The sequence below is a fragment of the Harpia harpyja genome, chromosome 7, assembly GCF_026419915.1.
Source record: "Harpia harpyja isolate bHarHar1 chromosome 7, bHarHar1 primary haplotype, whole genome shotgun sequence".
NCBI lineage: Eukaryota > Metazoa > Chordata > Aves > Accipitriformes > Accipitridae > Harpia > Harpia harpyja.
Genome location: NC_068946.1, coordinates 54895047 through 54913309, shown reverse-complemented (window position 1 = coordinate 54913309; position 18263 = coordinate 54895047). Strand labels below are relative to the sequence as shown.

Sequence of the window (18263 nt, the reverse complement as noted above, 5' to 3'; positions counted from 1 at the left end):
TCAGTAGTGGCATTTTGTATGATTTATATGGTGCCAAAAATCAGTGTTGGGCTGTTAAAGAGGAATTAACTGCTGTAGTTGGAGAAGATGGAGCTGTATGGGTGCAGACAACTGTGTTTGCAGTGTAACTGAAACAGCTACTAAGAGCATCAGCAGTAAAACCTAGGAGTAGCATGGCTTCCGAGGGTCAGAGAAGTCATTGCATTTTAGAAGAGCATGCAGCGTTGATCAAGCCATCAGCAAATTCTGTCAGGTACACAGTGAACAAGGAAAAACATATACATTTGCTGTGCCTGCTCCAGCTGAATTAGCCGCAAGTATCTTTTGTTGGAACATCACTGCGTGTTATAAGCTAGTCTACTATACATATAGATACGTACATAGATATATACATCCTCCAACTGCATTCTGCGCTTCCCTCGCTAGGCTCTAGTGCCTGCAAATACAGCTGCTCAGCTATTTGTATTACAGAGCAGTATATTAAAAAAAAGCCAGATGACTTTCCTTAGTAGATTTTTGGAACAGATTATTACTAAGTGAGCAATATAAAATCTCAAAGCTCTTTGAGAAGTTGCAGTATTATCCACATCTCACTGTTGCCCTAAATACAGAAATTCAAGCAATTCAGGAGAACTGTACAGTCAAGAAAAGAGATTACAAATGTAGAAAAATCTGACATCTGTTAACAGCTTTGCTAAAAATATTCACTAACCCAGTTACCCCAATTCAGATAACGGTCTCCTGCACATCCTTTGCTAAGTGAAAGAATAATTTAGCAGCCAGAATCGTATTTGTATATCAGAGATTCAACTTCCCTGTAGATTCCCAATGTAACCTTAAAAGTCAGCTTTTACCTCCCAAAATAAGAGGTCATCTTTACCTCACTGGCTGCCACATGGATAATTAAATAGAAAAGACTGTGTCATAGCAACAATTGTGACTGTAAATATCTTAGTAAATTCAGGAATATTTTGTCCAAGAGTACAGCAAAAGTTATTGTAAGCCTTTGGGCCATTTGACGTATAAGAAAATATGGTTTTCAGTATCATATTGTCCTCATGCAACAGAAATGTTTCACAGCAACTTCAAAACAACCACAATTTTTCAAGAATCCTACTGCTCTCTGACCCAGAAGAGAGTCTCTTACACCAACCAAGAGCATCTCCTATCCATCATTTTAACTAGGTAGCAGAGTAGGATTTCTTTTAGCAGAGAGTGAAGCACTGAAAAAATGAATCGCTTTTTGCAAAGACATCTAAGAGACTACTATGAAATATTTAAGTCCTTATCTCTGAAGACTCATTTCTCATGGGGAAAAAATCCAACATTCTTGGTTTCAATTAGACTCTACCTCATAACTTGAAAATATGCATTTTCTGAAGCTGTCATGGGACCAATTATTGATATTATAATCGGAATCTGATAACAATCACACGCAGCTCCAGGACATCCCATAGAAAGTCAAGATCCAAAGAGGTCATAAATATATAGAAATGGCGTGGCTCCTTCCAGTAGATAAATAAAAAAACAGGAATCCATCAGAAATACCGCACCTGTGACTCCACATCTCAAGGATCCCATTTTGGATATTTTGAGGTAACGGGGTTTTTTGCTGTTGCGTTGGTTGTGGGTTTTTTAAGTACGCAGTATTTTGACACTCGAGAACCCAATAAAATTGAATAAAGGTATTTTCTCAGTTCACAAAGCCATCACGCGGACAAGCACCATTATCCAATGTGTACCTTCCAGCAGAGCTGGAAAACCAAACATTGGCAACACCACAGTCAAGTCAAAAGCGTCAAACAATTACTGAGCCACTCTAAATCACTCTTCTGCTTCTACACCTGCAGCGTCAGCTGAAGCACAGATTACCCCGTATTGCACACCCAGGCTGTTGTCTCAAATGACTTGGATCCAGTGTCCTTTCATTTTTCAGCCCGCTGTCAAAGCAGAGCTCTGCTGCCTCACCCTGCAGCATCCTGGTTCTCAACAATAGAACTGAGAGCAGACCCTGAACCAAGACTCATTCCCGCACAGATACATGTTTTTTCAGTCATCTGAGTGACTTAGTAAATATCTTTTCAGAATGAGTCTTACCTTGGCATGACCTCTGAGTTTTAAAAGGCTGCAGCAACACAAAAGCAAACAAAAGAGGGAAAGTAAGGGGTCTGAAAGTAGTTGGTAGGTAATTGTGTTTGGTCTTCTTGGGCTACATTAAGACACAACATGTCAAGCTCAAAGGGATCCAACAAAAACAGGCACAAAACATCCTGTGCACAGGACTGCTGTATATGTTAAGAAAAAAAGAAAACAAACAAACCACAAATAAATCCTCTTGTGTAGAAGAGATCTTTTGATGAAAACATTCATGCCAAATTCCAAATGCACTTTTGTATTCAACTAAGCCAGCCACAATTTAACAAGAAATGCATCAGCAACCAGACCGTCCCAAGCCGTGGAAGCTAATCAGTGGGAACTGGATTATGTGTGTTTCTTTTCCAAGCAGAGAACAGATCACCCCATTCATTTGTTTCTTCTATGCCACTGCCCCTTTTTCAACACGTGTCCACAACTCCCCTTTTCCTTATGCATACGGTATTACCGATGAACAACACAGCTCAGTTCAGGCACGCTGAAATCTTCAAACCAGAGAACTGACAAATACTGATGACACAAGTTATTTAACATTGTCCTCAGTGGGAGGAAAAGCCCACCTTTAAGTAAACACAGTTGCGAGATCTGCAGGTGTTGCAGTTCTGCAACTTGCACTAATCCGCTGCTTACAGAGTTAGAAATGTATGTTAGTGCCTGGAGACACATTAGTCATTTCAGAACAAGTAAATTTGGAAGAAAACAAATCCTAAGGTGAGTCATTTTAATGGTAGCAGGAAGGACACCAAAGATAATGACAAGGGTGTCAGCAGTCTAGTTAAAAACTGTCAAGAAAAACTAAATTAAATAATCTCTCCTCCTATGTATCTGTTTTTACGGAAGCATCCCCCTCCCCGCTCCAATTCTCCAAAAACTACTACAGAGAAAAGCATATTAATATTAAAGACTTGTAAGTGGCATCTCATCCTTCATTTTATCTTTTGCAACAGCTTTTATTCTTCTGGCACAGTTTGAAACACTGAAACAGTATGTGGAGATGTAAGTACACATCACTCCCCCACAGCTTCCTCACTGCACGTTAAGCCTTCGTTTAGGGCAGGAAGCTTCAGGAGAAATCATCTCCAACGATGCAGAAAAAAAAAGTACTCCCAGACTTCCCCAATACCGATAAATCTGACTGTACCAGACTGAAGAGCCATTTGCAAAAATGAATCCAAACACCAGTGACTAACTACTGCATCTCAGGGGAAGGAAACAAAGACTGCAACAAGCTGGAACGAGGTACATGAGTACAGATGCCGAATGGTCTAAACCTTCTGGTTTAAACCAAAGGCATCCTGCAGGAGCTACCAGAGGAAAAAAGACAACACCAAGAATGGCATGAGACTACATTTTCCAGTTGTTCGACAATCTATCTTCTTGAAATATATCATCTATATTTTAAGTTTCAAAGCTTTAAGTAGGAATGCATGTTTTTGACAGGCTAGGTATGCAGGATGAAGATATTTTTAGATAAAGATATCCAAATGGGATTAGAAAAAGATAAAAAGAGCATTCGATGCCCCAAGAAAACACAAAACGGAAATTGCTTTGGTGAAAAAATAATAAGCTTTGTATTTTGAGTAAATCATCTTTCTAGCACCACCAACAATAAATAGAAGCTATTTTCACACCTTATTTCTCACTACTTTTTTAGAAAACAGAAAAGCATGCAGAAGTTCAACTTCATCCAAGAAGCACACATTGATCCGTGTTGAATAATCTTCCTCCAATTCAGCACTTACAGACAAGCTTGAAAGAATATCCTTTCCAGGACAGAAACAGCAGAGGACTCAGAAAAGAAACAAACAGAAATCCCCCAAACCACATTGTTCCCGCTGAAGTGACTATCTACGCTTAAATCTAGCAAGAACGTGCCAAGCAGCGTTTAACAAGCCGAGGATTTTGCTTCGAACCTTAACTGGAAGGGAAGTATCTCTGTCTCAGGAGCACCTTAGAAAACTGGTTCGGTGCCAACAGAGTCCCAGGAGCCGAATTGGCTGCCGCTCATCCTGATACCTGTGGTGCAGCCTGGGGAAACCCCCCGAGCATCGCCTACCATGGGGCTCGGGCAGACACGAGGGCATTGCTCATACGGGCCACTCGCTACTCTCCGAACAACAGCACACCCTGCCCCTTTGGATATTCCATGTTTCAGAGCTCTACATGAGCCAAATCCCTATGCAAACCCGCAGCCGCAGCCTTTCCTTAGGAAAGCTGCCTCCGCATCCCATACTGACCCAGCCCAGGTTGTAGGATTGGACAGATGCAAAGGCTGGTGGTGCAAAAAGAGAATGTTTGGGGTTTGGAGAAGCTCAGAGACCTTTTTGCAAGCCCTTATCAAGACAGATTTTTTTCCACTGACTTACGTTATGGGAGAGTAAATAATATTGTACATTACATTCGTTTCGGTGCTTTACGGGAGTATCACTGTGTCAAGAAATAAATGTATTGTACTTCTTGGTAATTAGACCCCGAACAGTTTCGTTCTTTAGCCAACACACTGTAAAAACAGAACCAAAAAACTACTGTGCCGGTCATCTCATCAGACCCATGCTTTTAACCTTCTACACAAGCTCCTGAAAATAAGTGTGAAGCACAGCAGCATGCCTTAAGAAAACAACTACTCTCTTTAAATATCAAGCAGGTGAGCAGCTCCCTGAATGGCTACCACACCAGTTCTTCAGTAAATGCAATCATTTCTTCTGCAAGGCACAGGAAAGCCATCTGGACCCAGTGGAATCATCTTGCATTTGTTCTTTCCCAAATGAACAGGAATGTGCTATGATCTACAGACTTCCACTTCTTCCCGAGATACCTACTGGCTTAAGCTACTGAGAGAAATCACCCCAAAAAAGCAAGTGCCAGATCTGTCAGTCTTGTGCTGCTGCTGCTCTGGAAATAGCCTGACCTGAAAGCAACATAGCCCAAAGCCACAGGGGAATGGGCACAGCACATCGTCGTTCATCTCATCCACAAAACAGGAAAATGCAGCAGGTTAAAGACGTTCGCGGCTTATGCCAGGTTACAGGAAAATCTTAGGGTGTAGGAGGATTAGCAACACTTTTGAAAGAGTTATTTTGCCAGCTCATGGTGTCTTCAGATACCATCAATGTCATACTTAGCTATGCCAGCTACTTGTATCTCACAGCAGTCCTTCACAAAAGCTTTCATACAAAACTTGCTCAGACTTCACTGGAAAAGAAGAGTTGAGCAGAGCTGGAAAACACACCAAAGAGGCTGGGAGACAAAGCAAGCATTAGCTTCCCAGATTAAGTATACTGCTAGGAAAATGGCATGCTACACATCCACTGACGTATTTTACACCAAGACAGAAGTTCCACCTCACTTCACATCCTACATCAAACCGGTATGAGCTTTTTATAAAAGGTATTTATAGATATGTCATGAACAAATCCTCCATAAGGAGAATTGTTGTGCATTTTGAAGTAGAGATGGATGTTTGCCTTTTGTTAGAAGCAATGTACCACACCCCACGAAAAAAGCCATGCAGCACAGGGTAGTTTTTTTAAATATCTTTTTTTTTTTTTTAAACTAGTCATTTATCTACTATCCCAGGGGATTCTTTTAGGTCTGTCTTAACCACAGAGTGATGACTGCTTAACAGCATACAGAGATCTCTGTACAGCAGGGACTTAAGAACATGTCTTCTTTTCATTTGTGCAAACTGCTGACTTCACCGGCATACATGAAATAAAAGGTAAAACATATCCAAGTATTCTAGGGAAGGAAATAAGAGAGAATCTCTCCACAAGACATTCCAAACAGTACTTACAGCAAAAAGTATTAAAAAAAAAAAAAAAAGAAAAGAAAAAAAAAACACGAGCCTGCTCAGATTCCACCCCACCCGCTGCAAAGGAATCAGCCATCATTTTTTGTTTTCCTTTATTTCATGGAATATGACACTGCAAAACAGCAGTGACCATTGCACAGTAGCAGAGTACCAGGTGACAATTTTTTTTTGTTTGTCAGTTACGTGGAATGTTTCACGGATGCAACAGCAGACTTTTCCCCCGTGTGAGTAAAGCACAATCCCGCAGGGACCCTCCCTGTTTACCCTGTAGCTCTCCGCTGGTTTTCTCACAGGCAGTTTGCCGAGAGAGCTGGCAGAGTTACGCTAAAGCCCCCCAGCTCGGGCAGCGAGGGTCTGCGGAAGGCTCTGCGCTGCCCGCCTGACACCGAGCGCACAGCAGAGAACTGCAGTGCTCAGCAGCTCCTGCTAAGCTGGGCTTTACACATGCCCTCACGCTGCAGCTCAAAAAGCAGCTGACAACCAGAATGAAGAGTCTTTTATCCCCTTTCTGGTAATACTAACATGAGGTTTCTGAGCTGGCTAGAAAGATTCAGTTTAGACGTTCTCCTTTCTAAACAGGAGGTATTTCTCTGAAAAATCAGTTTCAGATCAGCCTTGTACTAAAAGGGAAGCAGTCACTGTAGACCTAACAGAAAAATGAGATGAAAATACTGTCTCCTTCACGACTCAATTCCTAAATATTTTACCACAGGGGAGGGGGAAAAGGGCTGGAAGCGCTCTCTCCCATAAACCTAAACCAGAAAAGTATCCTCATGGGGAGTATCCCACCAGGTGCTGAGCCTCTCTGCATCTTTCCTTTGCAGATGCTTGGGAATAAAAGCACTCAAAGGAACAGGGAGAAACGTGTAGAAGCCCCACACCAGAAGACTGCCTCAGTTGCTTACTACAGCAAACAGCTCCACGATGTCCGACAAGACCATAAGAAGCAAGCCAGCTAGAAAAATACATTTTTAGGTATGGCAGCCAACACAATCAATCAGAGAGTCACCTTGAGGTTGCAGAGGAGCAGAAACATAAAATGAAACTGCAGTCTGTTGAGACTGTTGGGTAGCTAACCGCAAAAGAAAGCGATGGATTTACCACTGTTGCCTTTTTCTGCCATTGTTAAAGATGAGATACATCTACAAGGCTTTTATATTTTAAACTTCAAAGTAGAATCAAAATACAGGGGGTTTTCTCTGTTTTAACCAAAGGAAAATTTAAGGCAAGATGTTTTAATCTTCCACGTTTCACTGCGTTGCATGTGCAAAGCGCATGAAAATGGATGGAAGAGGCCAGAATAGAAGACACCGGGTCAAATCCCAACTCCGAGGGGTTTAACTGGTTTGAACAGAGTTAGGACATTGCCCTAGGACTTCCCTGACAAAGAGCTCTCAACCACGCAACCACAGGCATCGTAGAGATACAGCTTTAGTCACGGCATGAAAGATATCCTGGGGAAACTCAAGCCTAAGTTGTCCAACTTCCTTCATTGCTGTTTGTTTTCAAGAAATACCATCAGCTCATGATCTTTAATTTTTGTTGGAAAATCTGCTCAAGGCCCTGGGGAAGTATAATGGGAGATGATGGTGGGAAGTTCAGAAAGAAAGCATTTTCCCCATAGTTGTTTGTTGGGAAGGAGAAGTAAATTTATTCAGACTTACTAGTCAGAAAAATAGACATTATCTTTAAATCAATTATATTTTATTTTTTTCTTACGTGATGACAGAATTCCTCGGGGCGGGGGGGCAGGGAGGTTGGTGGGTTTGTTTGGTTTTTTAAATTTTAACAGAGCCACTTTCTTTCCAGTATTTTATGGAACAAAAATAAGAGCTGCATTGCAGTGTTTTTCAAATGCTATAGTGAAACAAACTAACAAAAAAAGTGTTTGGTTCTGGTTTATTTTTGCTTTATATAATGTTTCTAAGAGCTTTTGAAGACCAAAATCCTGCTTTTCTAGAAGGAAGTCTACTCTGGCAGTGCCTTCCACCAGAATTGGGATTCCTTGCCACTGCCAGGCATTATTTGTTGGAGCTAAGCAGCCACCCTAAACCAGTAAATAACAACAACAAATACCACTTTCTACTAACGTACTGCAGTGGCATCCACTGTAGATCAAGTTATACACCAAAGCACAATGAGCCCAGTACTGCAAATAAAGAGGACAAAGAATATGGAAAGATTTTCACGTTCATTTACACTTATAAAACCACAAATATCCCCAAGGAACCCCAGCCGGATGGTTTCTCTTTGGAAAAAAAGCAGCTGTATTTGAGGACATATTGCACTAGTTAAGATGACTAAAATGCGCACCCAAACAAGACCTGTATTTTGCCCTGTGAAGGGAAAGGAAAGGCATACTCTAAGCTTCTGACTGGATTTTCAAGGTGGCAAATAGCCCCCTCAAAAAGATCCTGCCGAACTGAACAAACATATAAAAATAAATATGTATTTATATAAATAAATACATGCACTTTTCTTGTTTCTCTCTAACAATTTTTTAAAACTTCCATGGTAGGAAATTGACAGTGGCTGTTATTTTTCCTTTTTACCTTCACTAAAGTAATTATCTCCTGTCTGTAAGATATAAATACCTTTTTCAAAGCATCATAGTTACTGTTTTCCCACACAACAGATACTTTATAGACAAAGCTGCATTATACACTTGCACGTTCACTTAGGTGGGAAAAAAGGATTCTAAACTCTACTTCTCTTAAGAAAATAGTATTGTTAAGGGATTTACAATAAATGTACTTTGATCTACTTTTAGTATGTCTGAGGGTTTACTTATTGGGGGGGAGGGGAATTTGCTGACATTTGTTTCTTAAACATCCAAATGACTACGCTACAGTTGCGCTTTCGTTCCAAATATTTGCTGACCAAAGACAGCCCTCCATTGCTGACTGAGATTGATAACCAATTTGATTATTCCATTGTTAACAGATTGTTGTGGGTGTTATGACTTTAACCTTCAAATAAAGAAAATTAATTTGGCTACACAGAAAACACTTAATAAAAAGAAATTAAGAAAAACAAGTTAGCCACTTCTGTCCAGAATTCAGCGATCTTTTTTCCCCACTTTTCCATAACTGTTTGGCAAATTTCATGAAAAAAGTTTCTAAAAAACGCGAGGTTTTAGTAAGGATCTTGACAAATCGTACGCGCGATTACTCGTTCTTTGTATTGACAATTAGTATTAAGATCTCTTTATCATAGTACAGTATGGATCACGTTATCGGTTTAACACAGTAGACCGATATGTAAAACAAAGGCCCAAAGACATGGGCTGGTTAGACGGCAAACCAAAAATGTACCTCAAGTTCAAGCGCCCGCTGTCGTCTACGTCAACCCACCAAAACCAGCACCGGCAGACTTCTCAACGCAACCTCAACCCAGACACCCGCTATCGGAAAGCTCCAGCGCCGAGAACCGAAAAAAAGCAAAGGCACTTTCCTGCGCAAGGCTGATGAACGCGCTGCGCCATGTTCAACGCTCAGCAGAGGAGCCACATCGCGGACCACGGCGGGCCCAGATACACGCACGCTTTGTTCATTTTTAAAGCCTTTGCTATTGTCAGCAGCCAACCCCCTGCGAAGCGTGGGGAAAACGGAGAGTTTGGGTATGTCGTTGCTGCAAGCGGGTAGGGACTCGATTTTTTTTTTTTTTTTAATGAGAAGAAAAAAAAACTTCACCTGGCCTAGGTCATTTTAACTAACGATGCTTCTGCAGTCCCCGCAGCCGTTCTGACCGGGACCCGCCGCCAGCCATGCGGGACAGGCACGTCGCACCCCCCCCCCCCGGCTCGACCACCGCTGGCCCCGGGGCGAGCATCCAGCTCGGCTTTGTCTCGCCTCGCAGGGCTCCGCGCCCGCGCAGGGCGGCGGATGCTACGCGGACCCCGGCCGCGGAACTCTCCCGCATCCTCGGCGGAGGGTGGGAGGGAATCCCACCGCAGCCAGCCCCGTCGTCCCCCCCCCCTCACCCTACCCCGCACACCGGGAAAACTTTCTCCCCGCCGGCTGCCGCAGGGGCGCGGCGGAGGCGCGGACGGCCGCCCCCGCGGAGCGCCGGCGAGCATGCCCAGTCACCGGCATGACATCAGCGCCGGCGGCGGCCGCCCCCGCACTCCCCCCCCCCGGTCCCCGGGACCGACCGGCGACCCCCGGGGGGGGGGGGAGCCCAGACCCCTCGCCCGCGGTGGGGACGGCGGGGGGGTGCAGCCCCGCCGGAGGGGAGCCCCGCCGCCGCCGCCGCCCCTCCCTCGCTCCGCCGCAGCGGGAACAATGGGCGCGGAGCCCCGGGGGCGGCGGACGGGGGGGTGGTGGGGGTGGTGGGGGGGGGGGGTTGTCTCCCGGGACCGCGGGGAGGGATGCTCGCCCCGTCACGGCACCGCGCGGGCGGGAGAGGGATGCGGCAGACTCACCCCGATGACCACCGTCTCCTCGCCCTTGAATTTGGGGATGAATTTGTCCCCCCGGAGGATCTCCGCCTCGTTGAGGGGCCGGAACCGGCACATCACTTTGATGCTGCACTCGGCGGGATCCGCCATCTCGGCGGAGGCGGGCGGGCGGGCGCCGGCCTCAGGGAGCGAACGCTCCGCCGGGCAGGTGCCGCAGACGCCCCTGCTGCCGCCGACCGGGCGGGGCGAGGCGGGGCGGGGAGAAGAACCGTTCAGCGCCGGCAGCGGCCGCGCACCCCGGTTCGCCCCCAGCCCAGGCGCGGCTGCGCGGGGAGGGAGGGAGGGAGGAACGAACGAAGGGCGGCGGGGAGCCCTCGCCCCCTCAGCGGCCGCGGGGGCCGCGCCTCAGCGCGGCGCCTGCCGGGAGGCGTAGTCCGCGCGCCAGGTAACGGCCGCTAACGGTCCTAACGGCTCCCCTCCGCGGCGGCCCGCCCCCGCCGCCAAGGAGGGCGGGCTTCTCCCCCGGCTTTGCGTGCCCCATTTTCAAAGGGTAGGTGCTCTCTAAGGGAAAAATTAAGACGGGAAGAAGGAGAGAGGACCGGAGCCAGGTCTGTAACCTGGTTAAAGGAGATTTGTTGCTGGGATGGGACGGCGCGCCGGCGCTTCCCTTCGTTACGCGGCCCTTTTTTCCTCACAGAAAATAGCAGAAGCAATAGTATCTCTGGGCGACGCTTTGACCTTGTTCAATTTACAAGAAGTTTGTCACGATGCAGCCAGTGAATCAGCATCTGGGAAAAATTGTGTCTGGAACCTGTTCCTACACTTCAGGGGTTTTGTCCTTCTCCTCCTCCTCCCTTCGCCCCCTGACAATGCTTCTTCCTTACCTGCTAAGAATACCTGCAACTTACCCTCCTGCCCCCAGCGCTGTGCCAAGGCTAGTTCACGCCACTGGACTAAAGTTATTGGAAATAGTCTAATGTGTCACGCATAATCTCCTCCTCCTCCATCATTTTCTCCCTGCAAGAAGCTGGAGTGCTTGAAGATGAACGTAACAACTGTTGATGTCTTCTGGAAAGTTGCAGACAGTCCCTGGACTTCAGCAGCTCTGAGCAACTTTTGAAACTGGTATCCTCCAGAGTACCAGTTTCATTGAATTAGCCTTAGTCATACAATTAAGATGAGAGTGGACACTTCTTCAGTATTTCTAGAGAGACTCCCTTTCCTCTAGCCACAGTGGTTGTCCTCATCACCTGATCTGGATGCAAGAAGAGCAGGCTAGTTACAAAGGCTCTCATGCCCTTCTTAAAAGCAATTACATCATGGAGAGTTAGCAATGTGCAGCATGTGATAAGACGTTATTATATAATGTGATTTATTCCTGTGGATTACCAATTATCTAGCCCTTTTATTTCTCTTATGTTTCAAGCTTTTTTCCCTGAATAGCAAATTTGTTAGTCATGACAAGTAAGGGCTTAGTCATAAAAGACAACCGTTTCAATGAATTAATCCTTATTTTTCTCCATTATCAAGAGCTCATTTTGAAGCAAGATAGGCAAACCTCTATTTTCCTATTAGAGCAGGTATAATCTGCCATCAGTAAGAATGCACTGAAGAGCCATCTTTTCTTAGCAGTTTTGTCACAAACAGTATTACATTGTCTGTACTGTAGACAATACCGTATTGTCACAAAGCTGCTCTTTTTACTACTTATTACCAGATTACTGGGTTAAGCAGCCTAGTCAGAACATTACTTTTCAGCCAGATTCAGGAGTGATCAGAACCTCCTTGAGCTTGTGAGCTTCTTCCAGGCTGTTCTGGATGCCTGATGGAAGGCATGATTTACAGTTTATTGGGAAACTGCTTCACATAAAACATGAACTATCAAGATACAGACAAAAGTAGTCATACTCCGCTGCTGTAATCTTAGGCATTAGCATTATTAATTTCTTTCATTTCTGAAACCACGCATTTTTTCAGATTGCGTACTTAAAAGCGTATTGGCTCTGTGTGGCAAGGTTTTGGGGGGGGGTTTACAGGGGTGGCTTCTGTGAGAAGCTGCTGGAAGCTTCCCCTGTGTCTGACAGAGCCAATACCAGCCAGCTCTAAGACAGACCCGCCACCGGCCAAGGCCGAGCCCATCAGCGATAGTGGTAGCGCCTCTGTGATAACACATTTAAGAAGGAAAAAAAGTTGCTGGGACAGACAGAAACGGCAGCTGGAGAGAGGAGTGAGAACATGTAACAGAAACAGCCCTGCAGACCCCCAGGTCAGTGCAGAAGGAGGGGGAGGAGATGCTCCAGGCGCTGGAGCAGAGATTCCCCTGCAGCCCGTGGGGAAGACCATGGTGAGGCAGGCTGTCCCCCTGCAGCCCAGGGAAGTCCACAGTGGAGCAGATATCCACCTGCAGCCCATGGAGGACCCCACGGTGGAGCAGGTGGGTGCCCAAAGGAGGCTGGAACCCTGTGGGAAGCCAGCACTGGAGCAGGTTCCTGGCAAGACCTGCGGATCTGTGGAGAGAGGAGCCCACGGAGCAGGTTTTCTGGCAGGACTTGTGACCCTGTGGGGGATGCACACTGGAGCAGTCTGTGCCTGAAGGACTGCAGCCTGTGGGAAGGACCCATGTTGGAGAAGTTTGTGGAGGACTGCCTCCCATGGGAGGGAGCCCACGCTAGAGCAGGGCAAGAGTATGATGAGTCCTGCCCCTGAGGAGGATGAAGCGGCAGAAATAACGTGCGATGAACTGAACTGACCGTAAACCCCATTCCCCATCCCCGTGTGCCGCTCGGGGGGGGGGGGGGGTAGGTAGAGAATCTGGGAGTGAAGTTGTGCCCGGGAAGAAGGGAGGGGTGGAGGGAAGGTGTTCTGAGATTTGGTTTTACTTCTCATTACCCTACTCTGGTTGATTGGTAATAAATTGAGTTAGTTTTCCCCAAGTTGAGTCTGTTTTGCCCGTGATGGTAACTGGTGAGTGATCTCTCCTGTCCTTATCTCAACCCATGAGCCCTTTGTTATATTTTCTCTCCCCTGTCCAGCTGAAGAGGGGGGAGTGATAGAACAGCTTTGGTGGGCACCTGGCATTCAGCCAGGGTCAACCCGCCACAACAAGAAACACCACTATAGCTAAAGTTCGCTTGGGTTTATTGAACTACAGGCACGAGACTGCAAGAGAACTTTTCTTGCTACCAGTACCACAAAAGTAAAAGAGGGCAAACCTTGATGTCATCTCATTTTCCTACATTTCAGGCAAGTTCTCCAGCTGGATACTGGTTTAGATCACCCTGGCAGATTAGATACGGTGTGACAGCAAGTTGATTTTTCCTGAAGAAATTCTCAGGCTGAGCCAACCTCAGCTGGGACAGTTCACTGAACAGCCCAAGATGTTGGAGGTCTCCAAAAGGAATAACAAATCCACTCCTCAAAGACTGGGACGAAGCGGGACAGCCATAAGAGAACGAGATTCCACTTCTTTGCAGGTGAGCCACCAATCCAAGAAGGGGGCATGGGATAGAGGTTCTGAACAATGGCAGAATGTGGATTCTGATAGAGAGGTGGTCCCACGAAAATAAGGGAAGAGATGCCTGGGCATTTCAGAAGTGAAAAACCAATTTCCTATCCACAGAGCCAAAAGAACGTTGCTTCCTTTCATTGCTTCTGGGCTCCAGGAACGAGCTTTGGAGTTGGGAAGGAGCTTCAGGAGAAAAAGAACAACAAGGTTGAATTTCTGCTGTCTTTAACAATTCAGTGCAACAAACAGACACCAGTACTGGCCAGGGGTGTAACTTATCAGCAGGAAGAGCGGCTTTAATGTAGATTCCATTGATCCTGGTGTCTCAGCAATGGCCATCGAGATGAAATTTGATGATATGCTTGTGTCATCAGTGCTGAGATATGTCTACAGATAAAGAGGTGGTAAAGGATTTCGTCCAGAAGGTACCAAAAAGGTTGGGATCCCCATGACAAAAAGCAATTTTAAATGTCAAGGATAGTTAGTGTCCCACAGATGCCAGAAAACACTGTTAGGAGTGCCTCAGGGAAAATGTTGACAAAGCCAGAACATAGTGCTTAACAGGAAGAAAAAGCAAGCAAGCAGGGAAGCCAAAGACTGAAGAACAGGCAATAAAATGAGCTAAAAAGTGCTGAGAAGGCAGCTAGGAGGAACTGAGATACAGAAACAATCTAATCTGCATACCCACACATCACCAAAGGCAAGGAGACATATTTATAGTTTAGGAGAGACTGGGCTAAAAGACCATTGGTCCAGGTAAAGGAAAAATTTAATAGCAAAATGTATAGGATCTGCCTAACTGACACTCTCAGTCACCCAAGATGATTATCCCAGAAGCAACATTTCCCTTGGTCAGACAGGTAATGATTTCTTTGGTGATCCAGGGCCACAGGGTTGCCTTTCTCACACCTCCACAGAAAGGTCAGATTTGCAACTAGGGTACTGCCAGTCAAAAGATACTCCATCAGAAAATGTTTGGGCTACGCTAGCAGGGAGTTTAAGAACAGCCAATGTTTCTGATTTGCAAAACACTTCAATAAATGCTTACTTTAAAGTATATATATATAAACGTATGTTAAGTACACACATAAATCTCAGTCTTCATATAAATTATTCACATTATGCAAAGTCATATATATCTAGTTAACTCGCCTATAAAAAGATGGGTTTGCTAAAAATAAGTAAATCTGGTTTTACCACTTCGTATAAAACAGCAAAATGTTTTTGTTGATTATTCAATACTCAAAATATTTTTCCAAGTTACAATCCTTTCATTTGGATTACTCGATAAATAATCCAAATAAAAGGACTGTAACTTGGAAGAAGAAAAAAAAATTGTCTTCCTTAACTATAGGAAGCTATAAAGCAATCACAAAAATCCCAACTAAAGAACCCCGAACCCACTAAAAAATACACAACTCCAAAACACAACGCCTCCACACTGCACACTGAATTTCACTGTGAGGGAGAACATGTCCATTGTCAAAACCCCCCATCTTTATGCATGAAGATCCAGAAATAGTTAAACAGCATTACAGGCAGATGATGCCATCTTCTGGTGTCACTTACACAGCTGTTGATTTAAAACCACGATGACTAGTCTAGTCAGATCATCATCAGGAAGATAGGGGATGATGTTATTTTAAGCATCACTTTATCCCCAGGGCATGGTTCAATGAAATAACATTAATTCAGGAAGAGTCAGTGAAGCATTAACAGTGATGGTGGGAAAGTGAGCACCAGGCTGCCATCAATTCACAGCGAGCTGCCACCAGCCTGTCCCCAGGGGATGAAGTCGGGGCACATGGGGCTACATGGCAGTTTGCTGTGGCAGGGCCTTACATCTCCGTCAAAAATCAGTCTGAACTGCCAGTGAGGTTTTGAAAGTGTAACTATTAACTGTGCCTAGCCTTGGTCAGTTGATCACCTTCTGCCCCATTAACTTCTTTCTGCTATCCTTAGGAGAGTTCAACAGCTGACAGGCACAGTACTAGTTTATTTTTCAGACATGTCTGAATAGATAAGATCTTGCCAGAATACGATAGGATAGGTATGGTGCTGTGGTCAGAGTCTTTTCATTGTGCCTGTCAGAACTCTGAGGAAGTGGTTGTGTACTCCTGTCAGACAAAAAGATTTAGGCCAATATATCTGTTCCGTTACAAGTTTTCTCCTATCATTATCTGCTATAGTATAGCCTTGATTAATTGCCTCCCTCCTTCGTTTGCCCCTTGCTCTCTAATTGATCTTTCTACATTATCCTCCCTGTGTAATTACATTTGTATTAGAGTTAAATCAGTGTGTAATGGATTGAAGCCAGATTGGACTAAACAGATTTTCCCATTCTTAGTCACAGAAACAATCGTAACTGTAGAAAAAAAAGCAGTGTAACCGGGGTACAGGGGAAAGGCTATTCTGGCACACCATCAGGGCTCAAGACATCTCTCATTTTCTGCACAGGAGATTTTGGGCCATCGTGTCTCTTCATGCCTGCACATCCACTCGCCCCGAGACTGGGGAGGGACGCTGGGTTGCACTACATAATTTTTGCAGTTGGTACAAGGACCACCCCTTTCAACACTACTGCGTACAGAGCAAGAATGGGAAGATGATGCTGATACTCAGAGAAAGGTGTGGAGAAAGCCACTGAGGAGTGGACATAGCCCATGTTCAGGAAGCAGTTCAGTTGCTTCACTGTTAGTCCCTTCTAGTTTTTAGATTTTAGTCCTATTCCAACTACATTAATTTTTTTTTTCTTTGAACTATAATCACTGGGTCACAATACAGACTGTGATTAAATGGGGTTAAATTCATAGCAAAATGTAACTTGCATGGGTGCTCTTCATTATTTTTTTGAGATTACACCATTAAAAAATGCATTTTGAGATATACTAGGTGACTCGGAAACAAGCAAGCCACTGAGAAAACAGGGAACTTAACTTAAAACTCCCTTTTCCTCCTGTATCACAGAAAGGCACTACAGAAACAAAAACATTCTCACATTAGGGAATGTCATTTTGGGTACTGACCGTCACTGCAGCAGGATGGCACACAACCAAACCAGTTTAGGGACACGCGAGAACCTCACATCACCTAGCTTCAGACACTGCTGTTGGGTTCCTGCAAGTAGGATGCTGGTATTCCTAGGCTCTCCCTTACGCAGTTCAGTGAAGATGCAACTACCTTCAGTCAGTTAACAGAAGTCATCTGAAAGCATTCTGAAGTCACTCCGTTAAAAAGGCTCTGTATTCACTAGCAGGAGGATAAGACACAGAAGTTCAGTGCTTGGTGAGCTAGGTGCTTAGAAGTACAGAAAATGTATGAGTAAAAATCGCAGCCTGCCTCCAACTCATTCTTAGTCAGTGGACTTTCTTACCAAATGGAAATGAAATCAGTATTACATTCCCCTTCTAGCCATTTAAGTAAAGCTTTGTAAAGAAAATTACCCAAATATATTCCCATTTCATACATATGCTATTCTTACACATTATCACTGGCCTACAAGAGAAATGCTGCCATTAAATGCATTTAGGCACCCTGCAAATAGCTAGAAAGCTGCTTTATTTCTATGTAGGCTAGAGCAATGTAGCAGGGTATCTGTCAAAGACAAGCAACAGGCTCTCCAGAATTAAAAACTCCAGACAATGCAGTTACGGTAGCATGTGCTGGGAAGCACAACAGCCCTCATTGTGGATCTGCCCTGGCTTCAAGTAACACTTCCCTCACCCTGAAACGGCCCGTTCTTTTCCCAAGAAACCCCCTTGCAAGCAGCTGCCTGCTTCAGGGCACTTCCCAGGTACGAGTGGTTCCACACTGGGGCTCCACACGCTGACACACCACTGCCTCCACGCTGGTTGGTCTGGATGCCTTTCCTGAGAGATTAACCTGACCCAGGGCTGCTTTGGCTCACAGACAGCAATCACCCGTATCTAATGTCTTCCATGTAATTAGCTGGTTAGATCAGAAGAAAAACAATTATCCACCATGTGCCTTTGTTCACATGTAAACACTTGGACCTTAATAGCTAACCCAACTTAAATTGTCTGGGTCTGCTGCTACACAGGAAACATTTCCTCTCCCTTTTACCGAGATGCCTTTCTTTTTTCCTTCCTTCCCAATTAGCAGTTTACTGTGAAGACATGCTTTAATTTATGAAGGTTATTCTCCATCCTTCTAAGTAGTCTGAATATTGCAAAACCTAAAAGTAGAAGAAATAAGGAAGTGAGATTTGAAACCGTTTCTCTGAAGTCAAATCCAGGAATTCAGTTGAGATGACAGCCCTGTATAAAGTGTTTAGTTTGCTGTAGCCTTCAGAGCTTTCCTGTTTGAAGATGTGAATTTCTACCAGGGCACTCTATTCTGAAGGTCAGAGCAGTTCTTCCTGAATGGTACTGGAA

The 18263-nt window shown here is 44.9% G+C and overlaps 1 protein-coding gene across 2 annotated transcripts in view; it reads right to left on the bottom strand.

The window, feature by feature from the left end:
• Nucleotides 1-10646, bottom strand: part of KIF5C (kinesin family member 5C) — a 90441-nt gene extending 79795 nt beyond the window's left edge. The window contains exon 1 of one of the 2 annotated variants that reach the window (XM_052792824.1): nucleotides 10389-10646. In XM_052792824.1, the coding sequence (XP_052648784.1) occupies nucleotides 10389-10514 (126 nt within the window). In that variant the 5' untranslated portion in view covers nucleotides 10515-10646. The remainder of the gene's footprint in view (nucleotides 1-10388) is intronic. The other variant, XM_052792823.1, reaches the window with a different exon arrangement.
• Nucleotides 10647-18263: the final 7617 nt, after the last annotated feature.